This window comes from Ananas comosus, linkage group 15 (genome assembly GCF_001540865.1).
Source record: "Ananas comosus cultivar F153 linkage group 15, ASM154086v1, whole genome shotgun sequence".
In the NCBI taxonomy this organism is placed as follows: Eukaryota; Viridiplantae; Streptophyta; class Magnoliopsida; order Poales; family Bromeliaceae; genus Ananas; species Ananas comosus.
In genome coordinates, this window is record NC_033635.1 from 2,296,339 (window position 1) to 2,313,925 (window position 17,587).

Sequence of the window (17,587 nt, forward strand, 5' to 3'; positions counted from 1 at the left end):
CTACAGTTTCTACCCGCTGCAAAGCGCGGGACTTTTCACTAGTATATATATATATATATATATATATATATACATATATAGACTATAAATAATTATAAAACACGCTAAGGCTGAGGAATTAGGTTTATGGTGCACAGGGTGCATGCAACACTTCTCTTCTTTCTCTCTCCACTCCTACTCCCTCCTTACGCTTAGCATATGCTTTCAAATATTCCTCCCCCCTCTCTCTCTCTTCCCCTCCCAAGTTCCAACTCTTTTAATGCTCTCCCACCCCCCTACATCTCTCCTCTTATTATAAACAATCCCAACAATAACATACCCCTCATAATAATTTAGAGCATTAAGATTGAGGGATACTAAGGAGAGAAATAACATAATGAAGTTTGGGAAGAGGCTGAAGAAGCAAATTGAGGAGACACTCCCTGAGTGGAGGGACAAGTTCTTGTCCTACAAAGATCTCAAGAAGCTGGTGAGATTGATATCGGCGACGCACCCGTCGCCGGACGCGGAGTCGGAGTTCATATGCCTTCTCGACTCCGAAATCGACAAGTTCAACGCCTTCTTCGTGGAGCAGGAGGAGGAGTTCGTCATCAGGAAAAAGGCGAGTGTTGAATATAAAAATATTACAAATTAATAATATGTACAGTCGTCTCACATTATTTTATATGATAGCAGAGCACGAGGTGTTGGATTACGACGTATTAAAATTCTGTTATAGTACGTAGTTTCATGCTATTTTGTTAAGAATATTATAAGATTCGCACTGAATAGAAATAAGAATGCTGAGCTGTATATAATGCGCGCGGGAGAGTTTTTAAAATTTTGAGTTCAAATTTTTGAGTTTGTACGAGGATATGAATAATTTTTTTTTTTTTTTTTTTTTGGTTGGAGTAGGAATTGCAGGAGAGGATAAAGATGGTGACAGAAATTTTTGGGCCGGCGGGGAGCCGACCGTCAGAAGCGGAGTATACGACAGCAATGACGAGGATAAGAAAAGAGATTGTTAATTTCCATGGAGAGATGGTACTACTTGTCAACTACAGCAACATCAATTATACAGGTTTTTCTTTTTCTTTTTTTTTATTTACAACCTTTTTTTGTTCTGTTTTTTTCTATACACAATTTGGGGATCCCACCACACAATCTAATCTCCAATATATATCCTTGTTGTAGCTTGTGGCTTAGGGTGCCCTTTATATCAGGAGGGATATCTTATGTAATGAGATGCCAATAATATGCTTTAGTATTTTTTTTTTTTTAGGAAAGTATTGCTTATATTTTAGAGTTTTTTTTTTTTTTTGAGAGGGATAGGTAGCACGCTATTCGCTTCGTTTATTTCATTTAGAAATAAACTTAGTCGGAAATGTGAATTAATCAACTAGAATTCAAACTTGGGTCTCGGATACCAACCACTAAATCCTTTGCCACTTACTCTAAGAACGGTCAGTTATATTTTAGAGTTTTTAACTACAGTAAAAAACTAAAATGGAAGCTTTTGAAAGTACATGCTCTAACTTAAAACTTTTATATTATTTTTAACTTTAATAGAAAAAACTAGTTGACGAGTTTTAGTTTTAGTTTTAGAGCATATTTGGTCTACTTAGAGCTTACTTCAATAATAGTATATGAGTAGAGATTTTAAAGAAAGCTGCTGGCACACACTAAATATTTTTATGTTGGAATCTTTTGTGGTTACATTAAATTTCACCAGATGGTTTCGTCGTCGTTATGAGAAAAAACTTTGAGCTTTTATTTTTGAGATTTTAATGTCTATTTTATCGTTCAACGACAGTCAGAAACTCGAGACCACTTGTATACCAAATACTTGACTTTTGCTTAAAAAATGAATTATTAATAACCCGGTCAAACTAATGGTATTTAATGAAAGTTTTTGGTGCCAAAGAGAAGTTTTTGAGGTTTTTGAGCACCATTCAAGTTGGTGCAAATAAAAATAGAAAGAAGCGTTAATTACAAATTTTTTTATTTAAGTTTGATCCCAATTTATTTTCATCCTCTTGAATTTTGACTATAGTAAGTTTGTCCTTGGTGCTTGATCTACTTGTAATTTTGTTTTCAAACCGTCAATTTTTAAATCTTTGACTTTGATCATTAGCCTTTAGAGTATGACTCCGGTTTCGATTTCGTCCTCGGAGTTTTTATAACGCACTAATAGTCTCACATTGGATGAAAAAATAATTCTAATTTAATTATATGAAGCCTTGCACGCTAACAATATTATCCGCGCTTAAGCATTTTGAGCCAATTGTTTGAATCCAACGAGTCATTATTATTAGCGGGTCGGGTATAGTTTCAGTTATAACAAATTTCGTCCCCCTTGTTTGCTTCTCTATGTTTTCAAATTTATTCTCAAATTTGTCTGCGCCAAAACTTGACTCTAATTTCATTGAAATGCTAAATTTGATTCTCAAAATTTCAGTTTTGACGAATACAAACAAAAAAAACAGAAACAAAATCCAATCGTAGTGAAGAACTGGGTGGTGTTATGTGCAGGCCTAGCCAAGATCCTGAAAAAATACGACAAGCGCACGGGCGCCGTGCTGCGGTTGCCGTTCATCGAGAAAGTTCTGCAGCAGCCCTTCTTCACCACCGAGCTGATCTCGCGGCTCGTCAAGGAGTGCGAGGACATGATGGACTCCGTCTTCCCCTCCGCCGCCGCCGGTGGTACCGCAGATCAGGCAGCAGAAATGAGAGAGGCAGAATCTGCAGTGGCAGCTGCAGAGCAGAGCATTTTTCGCAACGCCGTCGCCGCGCTCGTCACCATGCACGAGCTCCGGAACGGGAGCTCGACTTACGGGCAGTTCTCGCTGCCGCCGCTGGGCTCTCCGGACTCCGACTTGCTGCAGTCGTTGCAGCTCCCTTCTCCAATTCCAATCCAATGAAACATATACATACAGTTGTTTGCATTGGGTTATGAGCAAAAGGAGCAGCTTAATTAAGTTATTACTATTCAGTAAAAAATTTGCCGAGAGATTTTGTTTCTTGTAATCTTTGCTTTTATCTATCATGCCTAGCTACCTACGAGGACTACGAAAGCAGTGTTGTAGAATGGAAGGATACGTTAGCAATTAAATGCCACGGATCAGATTATGTCTAAATTTTATTTCTCTTTCTACGCGTTTTTTTTTTTTTTTCTTTTTCTTTTTTTTCCTTGTCCCTTTTGTTTCTCTCTCTCTCTCTCTATTTTGGTAAGAAGATACGAAATGAAACTACATCATTTAAACAAATGGATCTGCGGATCATACGAGATGGGAAATAATTTACTACTTTTCCAATTTACTACTTTTTCCTTTATCATTTTTCAATATTTGGGCCAATGCCGTCGATTAGACGGTTTAGAGAATAGACTCCTTGTACTACGTCTATTTACATTAAATCACATTAAATCATGAAAATAGATATATAACTCCTTGTACTACCATCCATAAGGAGGAGGTGGAGAGAAAAAATAATTTTCCACCATAAATATCCACTTTCATTGTTCCATTGCGTTAATTTCACCTTTATTTGAAATCCAAATTCTTCAAAATAACGTAATTAATTTTAATCCACCCAAAACTAAAGTCAATTATGAAAAATAAAATAAAATAAAATAAAATGAATATTAGTCATAAATATTAGTTAATCTCTTACACTTTTTATTTCACTTTCTACTAAATAAATAATAAAACTTAAAAAACTTCAATTCCGCAGTTATACATATAGAGAGCAAAGGTGAAAGTATTTTTCACCTAAACTAATTTATCTAAAAATTTACTTCAACTTGAACAATTCAGTGAAACAAACAGGCCCCAAGAAGCATAATAACAACTAGAAAAAAAAAAAAAAAAAAAAAAAAAAAAAAAAAAAAAAAAAAAAAAAAAGGCAGCCCTTTCCGTATCCTTTTTGGAGCTCCTCACAGAATTTGTGTCTCTCAGCCTGAAGTCCAATGGAAAAAAGAAGAAAAAGCAAATGTAGCAGGTATCAACTGTTCTAAGAAAAGTCCTCTTTAACTCGAAACCAAATCTCATGCACAACAATATTCTTAAAAGTCACAAGCACAGCTACTTTAGAAGATTACAGCAGCAAAGAGGAGACACAGTAAAACATGTAACGCATCAAGTTTCTACAGGGAAAACCTTTAAATATCTGGGTAACACTGAAATCTCGATAACCAATTAATTAACTGATTCAGTATCAAGAAGTTATTGGGCAAAACAATTAAGGGAGTTGTTCCCTGAAAGATTAGATGAACAACTTGGTCAAATCAACCTCTCAATCCACGGATCAGTTCAAACAAAATTACCCTATATGTTTACAGACCAATCACAACATAAGTAGAAGTGGAAGCATCCCCAAAATGTTCACATCTTTACACATGAACTCACCTTCCTGGAATTTTTGAAACATATAAACTCAAGCTTGTTGATCCGCTTAAAGCCCTCGACAATCAACTGGCAATCTTGCTTTTCGCTTGGGAGTTTACTACCTGGTTTATGGTGTACTAGATTTTGTATTCTTCATGGATTCAGTGATTGATACTCATTGCAAGATTCTCCTAGAAGCGAAAGTGATTCTCAACTAATCAGAATGCTGCAACGTATCAGAGGTTGAGAGCAAAATGTGAGAAGCAACTACAATTGGATAGCAAACTATAATATAAGAGTCGCCAAGTACTAAGAGTGTCTCAATCCATCTCAAGATGTTGATTTTCCTTGCACTACCAAATCATCTGCCGAATAGTAGTCTGCTATCAGCCGGTATATGTATGATGGATTATGCCCTCCTCTGCAGACAGAATAGAAATGAATTCAATATAACATCGAGCAACCACATTGGCCTAGTAGATAATAGATAGATAATAGATTAGTCTTTCTCAAACATATTAGAAAAATCATCAGCATTGTTCTCAGCAGTAGTTATAATAAGGAAGCAATTGTTCGTTTTTTTGGAGCATCAAAGGCATATCTAAATGGGAAATTGTTAGAAAGAGCTCCACTCATCACTATATAACATGACAAGTTTTGCATTTATCATCTGGAGCTATGACATAACTGTGCACAAAAGCCGGGATCCAATTAATCGCCTATCTTTAATTCACCAAGCATCAATGATGATTTGAAACATAAAAGGACGAGCAAAATTAGTTAGGTAAGCTTCTGCTATGGCCGATGAGATACTTGAAGATAAACTACAAACAGAACTTACGTATCAGTGATGAAAAGGCTGACAAGCTTTGGAGGAATATAGTCAAATGTGGGGTTGACTACATGAAGAAGAGGAGAACCACCTTGAATGCCAAAATCCATACAGTCTGAGAACTCCCCAAAGTCGAGCAAATCGGAAGGGGATTTGAGCTCGTTCAAAAGAACTTCTGGGTTGTGTGGATACAAGGGACACAACTGCCATTTAAAGCATGCAGAATAACATAAGAACGCGACTTCTTCCAGGTAATGAACATATAGCAGAGAAAACATATGCGAAAAAAGAAAAACAATGACATGAGGCAACCGAGAATAAGTTATACAAGTCAGAAAGTTCTGGCCACCAGTTACTTAGGATTGTTGCATACATTCCATTCCCCAAAACTGCCATTTACGCCACATATTGCGGCATATTCCTTCAATGCCATATCTCCATTAGAATGCATATGTCATTAGAATAAGACCTATTAAAATCTTTATATCTTATGTATCTCTTTTCTTGTGTCTTTTATTTTTAGCACGGGAAACAATCACAATTGCAAATGTTTACATATATAAATATATAAATTATCTTCCTATACTCCGTCATAGCCCCTTGCCCCATCTACATTATCAATAGTCAACAAACTATTATTTCATCCTCACCCTCTCCTCCCATCCATCTCCTTCCTGCAACATCATTGTGATCCTTTTCTAAAAGGACAAGAAACAAAAGGGATTGAACGATCAGGATGTGGAAAACAGAGATGACTAGATATTTTTGGGGTTCTGTTTCAGCAATAACAAGTCACAACAGCAGTTGGTCTGCATCATTTTCAGAAATCTATAAGAAATCTAAATAGGACCACACTCCAACCATCCATCAAAAGACAACGTGAATGGGACAGCAAAATATTGTGGAATCCAATGAAAGAATTAAATTCTTACATTACACATGAGAAATGACTAAGAATTGCAAAGAGTAGAAATAAGATAAAGACCTTATGACTCCCAGCAACCACAACAAATGGAACAGCATGCTTTTGAGCAGCAAGTGCAACCATATTGATGCCTACAGGTGCAACCACTCCACCATTTGCCATGATAGCATGAGCTCCTACTATCACCTTCATAATAAGCTCAGGTCAAATAGAAAGAAGATTCTCTACATACACCCAAAAACAAAAAATCGTTAACCTACCATGTTAACTCGAGAAATCATTGCAAAAACTGCAGAATCCGTTATAACAGTGGTTTGTAAACCTTTTGCCACCAGCTCTTTTGCAAGAACATGCCCCTGATACCTGATTGAAAACAATAATGCCACAATAAATCCATAAATCCATGTAAGAAACCTCTGGTACAAAATTCATTAACTAAAGCGCTGAAAGTACAAATTTCATTGCCTAGAAGATGGTTCCAAATATGTTAGATGAAGAGACGTACAAACCTCGGAGCACCCTCTGCAACAAATACACGAAAGCTTCGTTTTTTCTCCTTTGCCGCATAGAGAAATTCCTTTACTGTTCTTGAACGGCCCAAAGTTAAAATGACCTCGCTGCAAGAAGAATTTGTACGATCATCTAGCGTATAACTATAATAGGAAAATCATCTAACATATAACACTATTAGAATTCAAACAAACCATGATTTCATTTAGTACTAGGGATGTTAGCGGGGGTGGATTTTCAAAAACCCGAACCCGACTCCAAACCCGAAACTTGAACCTGAACCCGGCGGATTTTAAAAATCCATATCCAAACCCGGTCCTGACAAAAAATCCGAAACCCGAACCCAAAAATCCGAACCCGAAACAATTATTTCCCTTTTCAATATTTGAAAATATATTACATTAAATCTAAATTTTTAAAATACAAATTCAAATATACCATCGAATTTTTATATGCATATTATATATAACGTAAAATAAATTCAGGTTCGGGTCGGGTTTGAGTCGGATTTCAGGTCGGGTACAGTCAAAATCTATATCCGAATCCATACCCGTCGGGTTTTTGTTTTTGATATCTATATCCGAAACCATATCCGTTTAGCATCGGATAAATCCGCTCCGTTCGGATTCGGTTTCGGATAAAATTTTGGGTATCCGTGCCCATTGACATCCCTATTTAGGACCAAGGGCATTGTTTAATTTGAATAACACACAATTTTCTTATCACCTATAAAAAAATGCTTCTACATCCAAGGTTGTATACCAGCATGAGGAGACATTCCATTGATCCACCATAAGGAAATAAGTAGCCCACACTAAGATGGTCCACAAGGAGACCAACCATATTGGGTTTAACCAGAGCTCATTTATTCTAATAGATTGGGTGACTCCAAATTGAACTTCACAAACTGTTAATTCTGAGGTAGGCAAAGCAAGCCGAATTTAATGACTGGGAGGTTATACCTAGATTATTGTTATCATCACAACAATTCTGATGTCTTCTAAGCTAACACTGCTTTTTCACATTGAAAGAAGTAGAAGAAAAGCAAGAGTATGGTCTGACGTGAAACTTTACATAAGATACTAGTACCTAAGCATAATTCACATGGACCGACATACTAATTAATACCAAGTCAGAACAGCCAGATCATGGCCCAAAATTCAAAATTAACTAATTAAGTTAACTTGTCATTAATAATTATATATATGCAAAATGTATCAGTTCAGGTAGGTTAATAAGAAGAATAATATATACATATATGTTGGCCAAGAGAAATGTTACTTTTGGTGAATATGCTCTACTGCTTGTTCAGAAATCTGTTCATGGCAAGTGTCAATGTCTTGTATCAGTTCATTCATAGCCTCAATGACATCATGCTTTAGCTTCCGGCTTCTTGAACTCTTCTCTGCTGCTGTAAGATCAAAGTACACCACAAAAATTACACTCTGTGATGATCATCTAAATATACATTTACAAAACTAAAATTTGAGATTAAAAAAGTGAAATCCCAAAGATATGTAACAAGATGACCAACTAATATTCAGAAAAACAAATTTCTTAGTAAGAACAAATTGATTCAGAGAGAAAAGCAACGAATTTGAAGAGATCATACATTTGCTTCTTCCCTCAGAATCACCGCCTGAGGAAGAATTAGGTGGAGCAGCAGCAGAAACAGGTATGTCTTCAAGAAGGGTTTGCAATGAGGGAGCCCTAAGAGTACTTCTGGCAGCCGCAGCAAGGACAGCAGCAGACAAAGCAGGGTGATCTTCATTTTCATCACCATCAACATCATCGTCGGATAAGCCAAGGCCTTCGATTGCCGTTGTAGTCGAAGAAAGATCTTCCTCCCTGATTATATGCAGAACACGTCTCACAATGTTCCCAACAGCAAGCTCTGTGACAGTCATTCAGAATTAGAGAAACTAAAAAAAGAAAAACTGTTATCTGAGCTGATCTTTGGTTCAAAACTGATTGCCAGCTTAACAAAGATACAAATATGTTAGATGTTGAAAGATTACGCGTAATAGTTCCTCTCAGATCATAGGAAAGTATTGCAGATAAACATTTCACAACGAAGTTTTGTGCCAGTAAATTTAAAATAATGAATTAGGTGGTTCAACCAATAAACTTAAATTATTCATTGTCCGAAGCAAGGATTTAAGTGACCTTGTCAAACCATGCCAATGGGCGGAGACTACCACCGTGCACACTGGACGTTACTTAATAATTAAATTCGTGGTGTGTTCCCAAATTGTAGTGTGGAGCACGATATTGGCAAAAATGCTGATCTAGCTGTGCACTCTGATAGTGGTAATAATGTGCCGTTTGCGATCTACATAGGATGATTTATCTCACATGCGAAAAATCACAGTTCGCCATAAACGCTAAAACCCATAAACCCTAGCTATCGGAGTGTCAAATCACGATACCTGACTGAACAGCTAGATAAGCATGCTTCAATTCCTTTATATGGAATTTGACAGAATAGGAACTCATCAGCACATCTACTACTCATATGCACGCGGATCAAATTCTAATTAACTATGCAATTGCAATCAATTAAAAAGATGCTAAACAAACAAAAAAACTCAGCAGAAAAAGAGAGAGAGAGAATTTAAGAGTGCGGAAACCCACCTACGGGGTTCGCGGCGATCATCTGCTCGCCAACGGCCCTCACGGCATCGATCAGAGACGCCGCCTGGTTGGTGTACGGCATCCGATGCTGCGAAACAACCGACCGGAGGATCTCCGCCGTTTGCTTCGCGGTCGCATGCGATCCTTCGATCTTCCTAGCATAAATTCACAAAAAAAAAAAAAAACAAAAAAAATCACAACAAAAAGAAACTAGAATGATCGAGATTTTGAGGGGCAATTGCACGAGGAGACGTTGAATTGGACGGTGAAGAGATTAATCACCTCCGCTTGAGTTTGAGGACGAAGTCGTTGACGAGGGCTTGAACATCGGGCATGGCGATCTCGTAGGGGAGAGAGACGATGGAGGAGTTAGGGTTCGTAGAGGGAGAAAGAGGAGAAGCGACTGACCAGGGGGGTAGAGAGATAGAGAGGGAGAGGGGTTAGGATTTAGATGCACGACGACGACGACGACGACGAGGGTTTTCGAAGCGGAAGGGAAAGGGGGACAACAGAGTGGCGTATGGGCCTACGCATAGTTGGCCCGCAAAGCATTATCTCTCGGCCCATGATTTAATTTAGGCCGGCATCGGATTAGGCCCAATATGGTTCGATTGGTCCGGTTTTCTCAGGCGGGTTAAATTCTGACCTGCACCCGACCCGGAACGGTGCTTCGTTGAGGACCTTCAGGTGCGTTGGTGATTGGAGTTTCTGTTCAAGTACCATTTTAGTCAAACTATATTCTTTACAATTTTCTCATTGAAATTATGGAAACAGCTTCTCCCCATAGCAAAAATAGAAGCTTCTAATCAGTGCTTCTACATTTCGGGATCATGAGCTCATTCGAGTTTTCTACTATGATCGTTGTTTTTCGGAATAGAGAAAACTGATTTGCAAGCCTCAAAAACTCCATTTTGCTGAACACTTTGATAATAACAAGGGCTAAATCAAACTGATCTGCTCATGCATCAAAGGAGAGTCATTAAGTCTAGTAAGCAACATCTTTAACCAAAAGCACACTGGCATTTAGCTCTCACAAAGAACAAAGCAATGAACATTGGCATTAATTTGCCAAAGTTTAGTGGTTTTGCCTTGTGTACACTCTCATGCCCCCTCACCACCCCAAATGCATTGCACAAATTTTTAGACTTATGTTGTGTAGTAGCTCAAGCTGCTCAACATTAGGGGTCAGTGGCTTGTACCTCAAGCTTGTACTGCTTCTGCTTCAGTGGAAAGCATCATAAGCAAAAGCTTGTCCTTTAAAGTGCCCAAAAGCACTTCTCTAAAAAGTGGATCTCACTCTTTTGTTAGGTAAAGCTGACACCATTAGAATCTCACTCTGCAGAATATATATGGTAGCCAGTAGCCACTACAAAATTATTCTCAACTTACATAATGCAGCAAGTACTCAACAGAAAAGCAGAATGATATGAAGTGTTTGACAAAAGAAGAGGTTGTTTATTAACAACCAAAGCTCAGGCAACTAGAAGCGCGATCTCTTGTTACGATGGTGTCGAGACTCCTCGGATTACATGCAACGAGTACGACTTCCTTTGCGTCGCGGTCTGCTACGTATCGTACGATTGACGTATCGGATAATTCCCAGTGCCGTCAAGTAGCATGCGCAATCTCTTTGAAGCCCTTAGATGAATACGAAAACATGAATCACGAGTACGAGGTAGCTGCACATTATGCGATGCGATCATCAGCGTCTTTGCAATTTACAGAAAACCTTCTTGAAGAACAGCCGAACATAAAGAGAAGTTCAGTATGATGTCTCACCGTAGCAATCTCGATGCCGTGGTGTTTACATCTCTAGAACAATAACTGGAGACGAAAGGAAAATCAACAAAAAGGAACTAAATGAGCACATTAATTTGAACAATTTATTTGGCGCGCTTTAAACTGTGGATAGGTGAACTTACAATCCGAATCGGTCTTGACCCATTTACATCGATCCTCTCCTCTCTCCTCCCCCTTATCGCTCTCCTGCACCTTCTCCATATGTTTATCTTCCAAGTACTTCTTTGTTGACGTCGAAACGGAGGATCCAGGATATATTTTCTTATGAATCATCATCCTCAAAATCTGTAAATCGACGAACAACATAGGAGTAAGAAAAACAAAACCATAGCCGATCGTAATGATGATAAAGCAAATTTACATACTTTCATAAACCTCTACCTTATCTATCCTCGACTCGGGTATCGGATCCCTCAAGTTTGGCCCCGACACGAAGCCACCTCTACACACGAAGAAGTTCTTGAGTAGAAATGTGAGAGATTTCGGCTGAATTGCACTGCAGTTGTTGGTTAGCAGATCTCCTGCCTCGCTGAAGATGATTTCGGTATTCGTCGAGAGGCCTCCATTCTCATTGCTATCGAAACCGTCGCGTAAATATCGAGGAACGGTCCGATCGAAGTCTAAGCTTGAGGGGCAATTCAGGAATCTATTTAGTGGAAGATTGGCTCTCTCTTCCTCTCCTTTCTCCGAACTTTTCCTCTTAGACTTCAGCTTGCGACGGAGAAGCTTTGTCAGCTCCTCTTGCAACTTCTTCACATCTTCGAGGGTGAAGTCCGGTAGATCTTGCGAGGGGCATAGATCGTGAGAAAAATCGTCTCTTTTCGGTTCTTCGCGTAGATCTTTGTTGCCAAATGTCCCAATGGATAGCAAAGCTTGTGGCCAATTGTTGAACTCTTGTTTACAAGGATCTGGCGACGAATGTAATGAGTGATGAAAAGAGCTGCTAAGTTCATGTTCAAATGGTGCTACATTCATGCAGAATAAAAAATGAATAAAAGAGAAACAGTACTTGTACTTGGTTTTATATGGTAATTAATTGTGATTAGCCAAATTGAATATGAAATTGAATAGTAAAATTACTGGGCAATATAATTTTTAAGATTTTATGCAAAAGGCTCAGAAAACAAAGGGAGGATTGAGCAGAACCATAGAAGCATAACACAATATTAATGAATTGAAAACAAATGATGATAACTTACGTCGAGCTAAGCTCGCGCCCGCTTCGCATCTCTTCTTTTCTTGCTTTCCATTGAGCTTGTTTTGGACCCAATTTAAGATCTGCATCAAACATTAGCCATAATTCACTAAAATAGCCATGATAGTTTACGATGATCCTGCCGCTCATAAATGACAGGTTGTATTCAGACCGTCCAATACAGACAACCCAAATGCAATTTGTCACTGATGAGCAGCAGAATTATCACGTAACTATAATTTTCATTCTCATACGGTTGCAAAGAAATTGTGCCCAATGAAAATCTTTTTTGTAGTGATTGGTTAAGAGTACTTACCCTCATAGCTTCCACCAATCTAGAGAGAGAGAGAGAGATGGGGGGATTAAGAAGAAACTTTTGATATCAATGTGTAGCCAATGTAGCTCATTTGTATAGCTAGTACTTGGTCACAGTGTGAGAAGATGGTGCTCTCCTTAACAAGTGAGATAACTCTCAAAATAAAGAGTATGCAATAAAGAAAAGGAACTCAGGTGTGTCTATGAGAGTCCTTTACTAAGTATAGCCAATTGGGGGTTAAATAGAAGGATAGGATAAGTGTTCAGAGGCACATGAGCTAAAAATTCTACGAGTCTAAAGGCACATTTTACGGGTCAAAGTTGAGAGATAAGTAGCAAGCTAATCATTTTGTTTATTTTATTTAAAAATAAATTTAGCTAAAAATGTGAATTAATTAGGATTTGAACTTGAGACCTCGGGTACTAACTACTAAACCCGTTGCCATTTGCACTAGGGACGGTCGGTAATTAAAAATGCATTATAGATCAAATTTTCTGTAGTTAGAAGTGTGATAGTTATAATTACATAGATCTTATTTGTTGACTGGATGTAGAAAATATAGTAATATTTATAAATATTTTGTTTGATTGTGCACAATTATTAAGTGCAATTATAAAATTTTATCATTTTATATATAGATGATAAATATTACTCTCTATATTGTCCTATTTAAGGGTGGTTTGGTTTGAGTTACCCTAGCAGGATTACAGGCAATCCTGCGAGAATTACTATATTTGATTCATTTGGTATGTATAAAATTACACCGACACTACAACAAAAACTGTTTATAGCGATACTTTTAAATATAGCTACATGTCAAAAAAGTGCTGCTAGCTAAAATTACCGACACTTTTAAAAAGTGTTGCTATATGTGGGGTCGCTAGGTATATAGTGACAGTTAAAGAGTGTCGCTATAACCTAAAAGAGTGCTGCTAATTTACCAACACTTATTTAAGCATTTAGCAACCGCCGAAACTCTATCTCGTTGGCTGCGGTGGCGGAGGAGGACGACAGGAAAGGCTTTTCGTCTAGAATTTCAGTGAATTGAGTGAAGAGAGAAGAAAAGATGGTAATTGATTTTTCTTTTTTTTTTTCTTTTCTGTTTGTAATCGGGCCAAATGGACTGGGTGTGGTGGGTTGAGTAAAGTAATCTTTTATTTTTGGTTGGATTGGGCTTTATATTTAGGCATTAGTAGATGTTTTTTTAAGTTTTAGAATAAATGGGACACTTACTCAAAAGTGTCCCAAACATGTGTTCCTATAACCTAATTCTGTTGTAGTGCGAAAATATTACCGAGGGTGTGTATCTTAGATTACTGAAAACGGCTAATCTTGCGTGTTATATATTACAAGTTTACTCCTCCAACTCTCGAAACCCTTTCAATATGTTATTTTGAAATTTTTAATTTTTAATTTTTAAATATTTAAACTTTAAATTTTAAAATTTAAAATTCAAATTTGTATTTTAAATTCTAAATTTTAAATTTAGATTTTAAATTTTAAATTTTAAATTTTAAAATTTAAATTTAAAATTAAAATTTATATTTAAATTGTAGATTTTAAATTTATAAATTTCATATCTATATTTTAAATTAAAATATTAAATTTTATATTTTTGTTCAAATTTAAAATTTTTAAAAAATAAATTATTTAAAATAAAATTTTGTAAAAAATATTATTTGTAAACAGTAAAAAAAAAAGTTTGCCAAATATGACTAAAGGCAATTTTGAAATAGAGTATACTTTATTGTCAAAATTTCTGAATTTTATAGACTGAACCAAACATGATAATGCTATAAACAATACAATCCAACATTATATTATTGCATTAAACCAAATGCGCTGATGTAGCATCAGTAGTAATCTCATTTAGAAATTCAAAATACCTGTATATATCAAAATACTCTGTAATACTATATAACTGGAACCAAACCCGTCCTTAATGTTATTTTCTATTGGTGTTGTTGTTAAAACCGTGACCAATTAATTTTCTCCTATTTAATTTAAATCATATCTATACGGTGAGGATAAGTGTTGAAGATACAATATAGAAATATATACTTTTATTTAATAGCTTGGTCTTTAGAGACAAATAAATATTTCACATTTTTTAACAAAAAATTTGCAGATATTTTATTTGATAATGGTTAATAATAACATAAAAATTCGCTGGCTAATATTACTTAATTCAAATGCTATCCAACTCGTCAAATAATTTAAAATTTAAAATTATTGACAAATATAAAAAACAAAAAAATTAAATACCCTCATTACGTTCACGAGCTGCGTAACACGTTCTTGTCCCAATTTTCAAACTTTTTAAAATTTTTATTTTTCTTTCGCATGGTGCAGCAACTTCATCGCGTTACGCGTTGCACGCCCTCCTGAGTCGACGGATACGTGGCAACCTCTTCATCGCCAACATATAATAATAATCTGGAAAACAAAAATATAATTAAAAATTTAAAACTTTTGACTAAATTACTTTGGTAGCATTTGTTGTATCATTAGTGTTAATCATAATTTAAAATAAAAAATAATCAAATTTAGCTAGGATCGTTTAGTTCGTACGTGCATGTAGTCGAAAATATAGTAACTATAATGAGAGATTTAATCGATTGAAGACACTAATAATGTGGTGCAACTTTTGAACTACTACACAAAAGACCACCTAAGTTTTGATTTTATTATAATTATAAAAATTAGACCATATTTGAATATTAGAATAAATTATACTATGATATCTTATTCTAGTAAAGTATAATCAAATGTCTAAAATAGCATAGTAAAGTTTTTTTTTTTTTTTCAAAATAGTAAGATAATGCTAAAAGATTCATATTCAAAAAGGGTAATATAATGTGTAATTATTGTCAGATCGTTGATTTTAACCATTAAACTCAAAAATTCGAGTTATTAGAAATATACAATAAATTTACTTAAAACGAATAGATACAATGCCTACGAATTTCGATTATGACTCGATCTAACCAACCTTACGCTATTTCGAATATGATTCGACCCAACCCGATCTCCATTTCTATTTGGAATGTCTAAGAAGCTTTTAACATATGATTCGTGAGCGGGAGCATCGACTTCTGGATGCAATATATATATCGAAGGTGACCTCGGCTCGTTCTCCCTCGTTCTCTGTCTGAAGTCTAGATCTCGGTATCGCTGGAGCTTGCGAGTTATTAGCCCTAGAGAAACCTATTAGAAGTCGATCCTCATAACTAATATAGAAAACGATGATTAATATGAATTTGAAGTAACATGAGCAAAATTTATCCCGCATATTGAATCTAAACAAATCTTTAATAGCAAGATAATGGTTAAAGAACAAAAATGCTTCATCTTTTTAAACAAATTATGGTCTAATTTGAAAATGTTTTTCTGTACTATCTACTTTAATACTCAAATCTCTACGAACAAAAAAGAAAAATGCAAAAGTAATTTGAGCGTTGTTTTTCCAACATTACCGACGTGTTGAGTATTTTCTCTAGTAGAAAATCGGTGGGGAGAAATGGTTTTCCTTTTTTTTGGTTGAGCGGTCGAGAGAATCATCCAGAATCTTCTCGGGCAAATTTTTATTTTTCTTGCATCATCGAAAGAAACATCTAGAATCTTCTCGAGCAGAAAATCAAAAGAAAAAAGTATCTAGAATCTAAAAGTTGACCACTATTTTATAGCATCAAAAGAATATATAAAGACTACCGAGCTATTAGACAAAACAATAACTTTTTGAAGAATATGGTTTTAGAAAAAGCACTTCCAAAAGTAGATTTATTCACAGGAAATAGGAAGCAAGATCTAGGAATAGCAGATTTGTTGCCTGGTTATGAGGAAGAAGCCATTGGGACCAGCTGGGTGTAGAGTGTAGACTCCTCCCTTCAGATGTATACTCTCTCCATGTATCTACCACTTGGATTATGAATAACCCCTATAAAATAAATAGAGGCACCCTTTCATATTTTAATATTGTTTACTCTGCACTTTTCTGAGTCATGTGATTTGAAAATTTTATTAAATTAAGAAAGAAAATTTATCTGTACACTCTTAAACTATTTATCTTGAACGGAATAATTTTTACTAGTCACATCGATATAACTAGTAAAAACAAAAAAAAACTTCAAAAATCTTTCTTGTGGTTTCACTTCTTTTTTTCACTTTAGTATCATGTAGTTTAAAATGTATCAAGTTAGTAGCCTGTGGTTTATCACTTTATCACTTTATCAAGTTAGTACACTTTATCACTTTAGTACCCTATGGTTTAAAGTGTATCAAGTTAGTACCCTGTGGTTTTGCACTTTATCACTTTAGTATCATGTGGTTTCTCACTTTATCACTTTAGTACCCTCTGGTTTAAAAACCACAGGATACTAACTTGATACAAAATTAAAACCACAGGGTATTAAAGTGATAAAGTGCAAAACCACAGGATACTAACTTGATACACTTTAAACCACAGGATACTAAAGTGATAAAGTGATAAACCACAGGGTAATACACTTTAAATCACAGAATACTAAAATAATAAAATATGAAGCCACAGGAGGATTTTTGAAGTTTTTCCTAAAATAATCTATATTATAGAATGAGTGGAATGTACATCACACATTTTTTTTCTGAGTGTATGTATAGTACTGTTCTAAAATTAAAAACTTAATTAGTACCTAAACATTAAACAAGCGGGTCACCAATTCTCAATTTATCTAATGAAAAAAAAATAAAAAAGGAATATTGAGTGCTATTTACAAGGAAAGTAATGTTGACGGCGTGTAAAGACGCGCATTTTAAATTTCACCCAATGAGAATTTAATTTTGCAATATACTCCAATCCAGCTGTTCACAATTCCCCAGGGCTCAAAAAAAAATAAATTAAATAAAATAAAATAAATACGAGGCCCCAATTGGGCTCACGGTGCGGACACGTGTCACCGCACGGGGCAATTGGGCTAATCTCATTTTGTCGGCCCGACACCTGTATTGTGTGGTGTTGGATCTCGAGTTAATA

General features: G+C 35.9%; 3 protein-coding genes across 6 annotated transcripts; 1 reads left to right on the forward strand and 2 right to left on the reverse strand.

The window, feature by feature from the left end:
- Positions 204 to 3,148, forward strand: LOC109720990 (SPX domain-containing protein 5). The gene is made up of 3 exons (XM_020248370.1): positions 204 to 601; positions 895 to 1,060; positions 2,512 to 3,148. The coding sequence occupies exons 1-3, from the start codon at positions 377 to 379 to the stop codon at positions 2,898 to 2,900; spliced, it is 780 nt and encodes a 259-aa protein (XP_020103959.1). The 5' UTR covers positions 204 to 376; the 3' UTR covers positions 2,901 to 3,148.
- LOC109721691 (translation initiation factor eIF-2B subunit beta) lies at positions 4,144 to 9,742 on the reverse strand. Of its 4 annotated transcripts, none has more exons than XM_020249430.1 (9): positions 9,548 to 9,742; positions 9,266 to 9,420; positions 8,244 to 8,525; positions 7,913 to 8,039; positions 6,631 to 6,738; positions 6,382 to 6,484; positions 6,182 to 6,307; positions 5,206 to 5,399; positions 4,144 to 4,785 (listed from the first exon to the last, which is right to left on the reverse strand). In XM_020249430.1, exons 1-9 carry the CDS (start codon positions 9,598 to 9,600, stop codon positions 4,695 to 4,697), a joined length of 1,239 nt encoding a protein of 412 aa, XP_020105019.1. In that variant the 5' UTR covers positions 9,601 to 9,742; the 3' UTR covers positions 4,144 to 4,694. The 4 variants fall into 4 exon arrangements, with proteins under 4 accessions (XP_020105019.1, XP_020105021.1, XP_020105018.1 ...); XM_020249432.1 differs by having other exon boundaries at positions 5,288 to 5,399; positions 7,913 to 8,042; XM_020249429.1 differs by having other exon boundaries at positions 7,913 to 8,042; positions 9,548 to 9,741.
- Positions 10,759 to 12,654, reverse strand: LOC109720914. Its single transcript, XM_020248269.1, has 6 exons — positions 12,577 to 12,654; positions 12,265 to 12,343; positions 11,447 to 11,973; positions 11,188 to 11,350; positions 11,045 to 11,089; positions 10,759 to 10,944 (listed from the first exon to the last, which is right to left on the reverse strand). The coding sequence occupies exons 1-5, from the start codon at positions 12,580 to 12,582 to the stop codon at positions 11,070 to 11,072; spliced, it is 795 nt and encodes a 264-aa protein (XP_020103858.1). The 5' UTR covers positions 12,583 to 12,654; the 3' UTR covers positions 10,759 to 10,944; positions 11,045 to 11,069.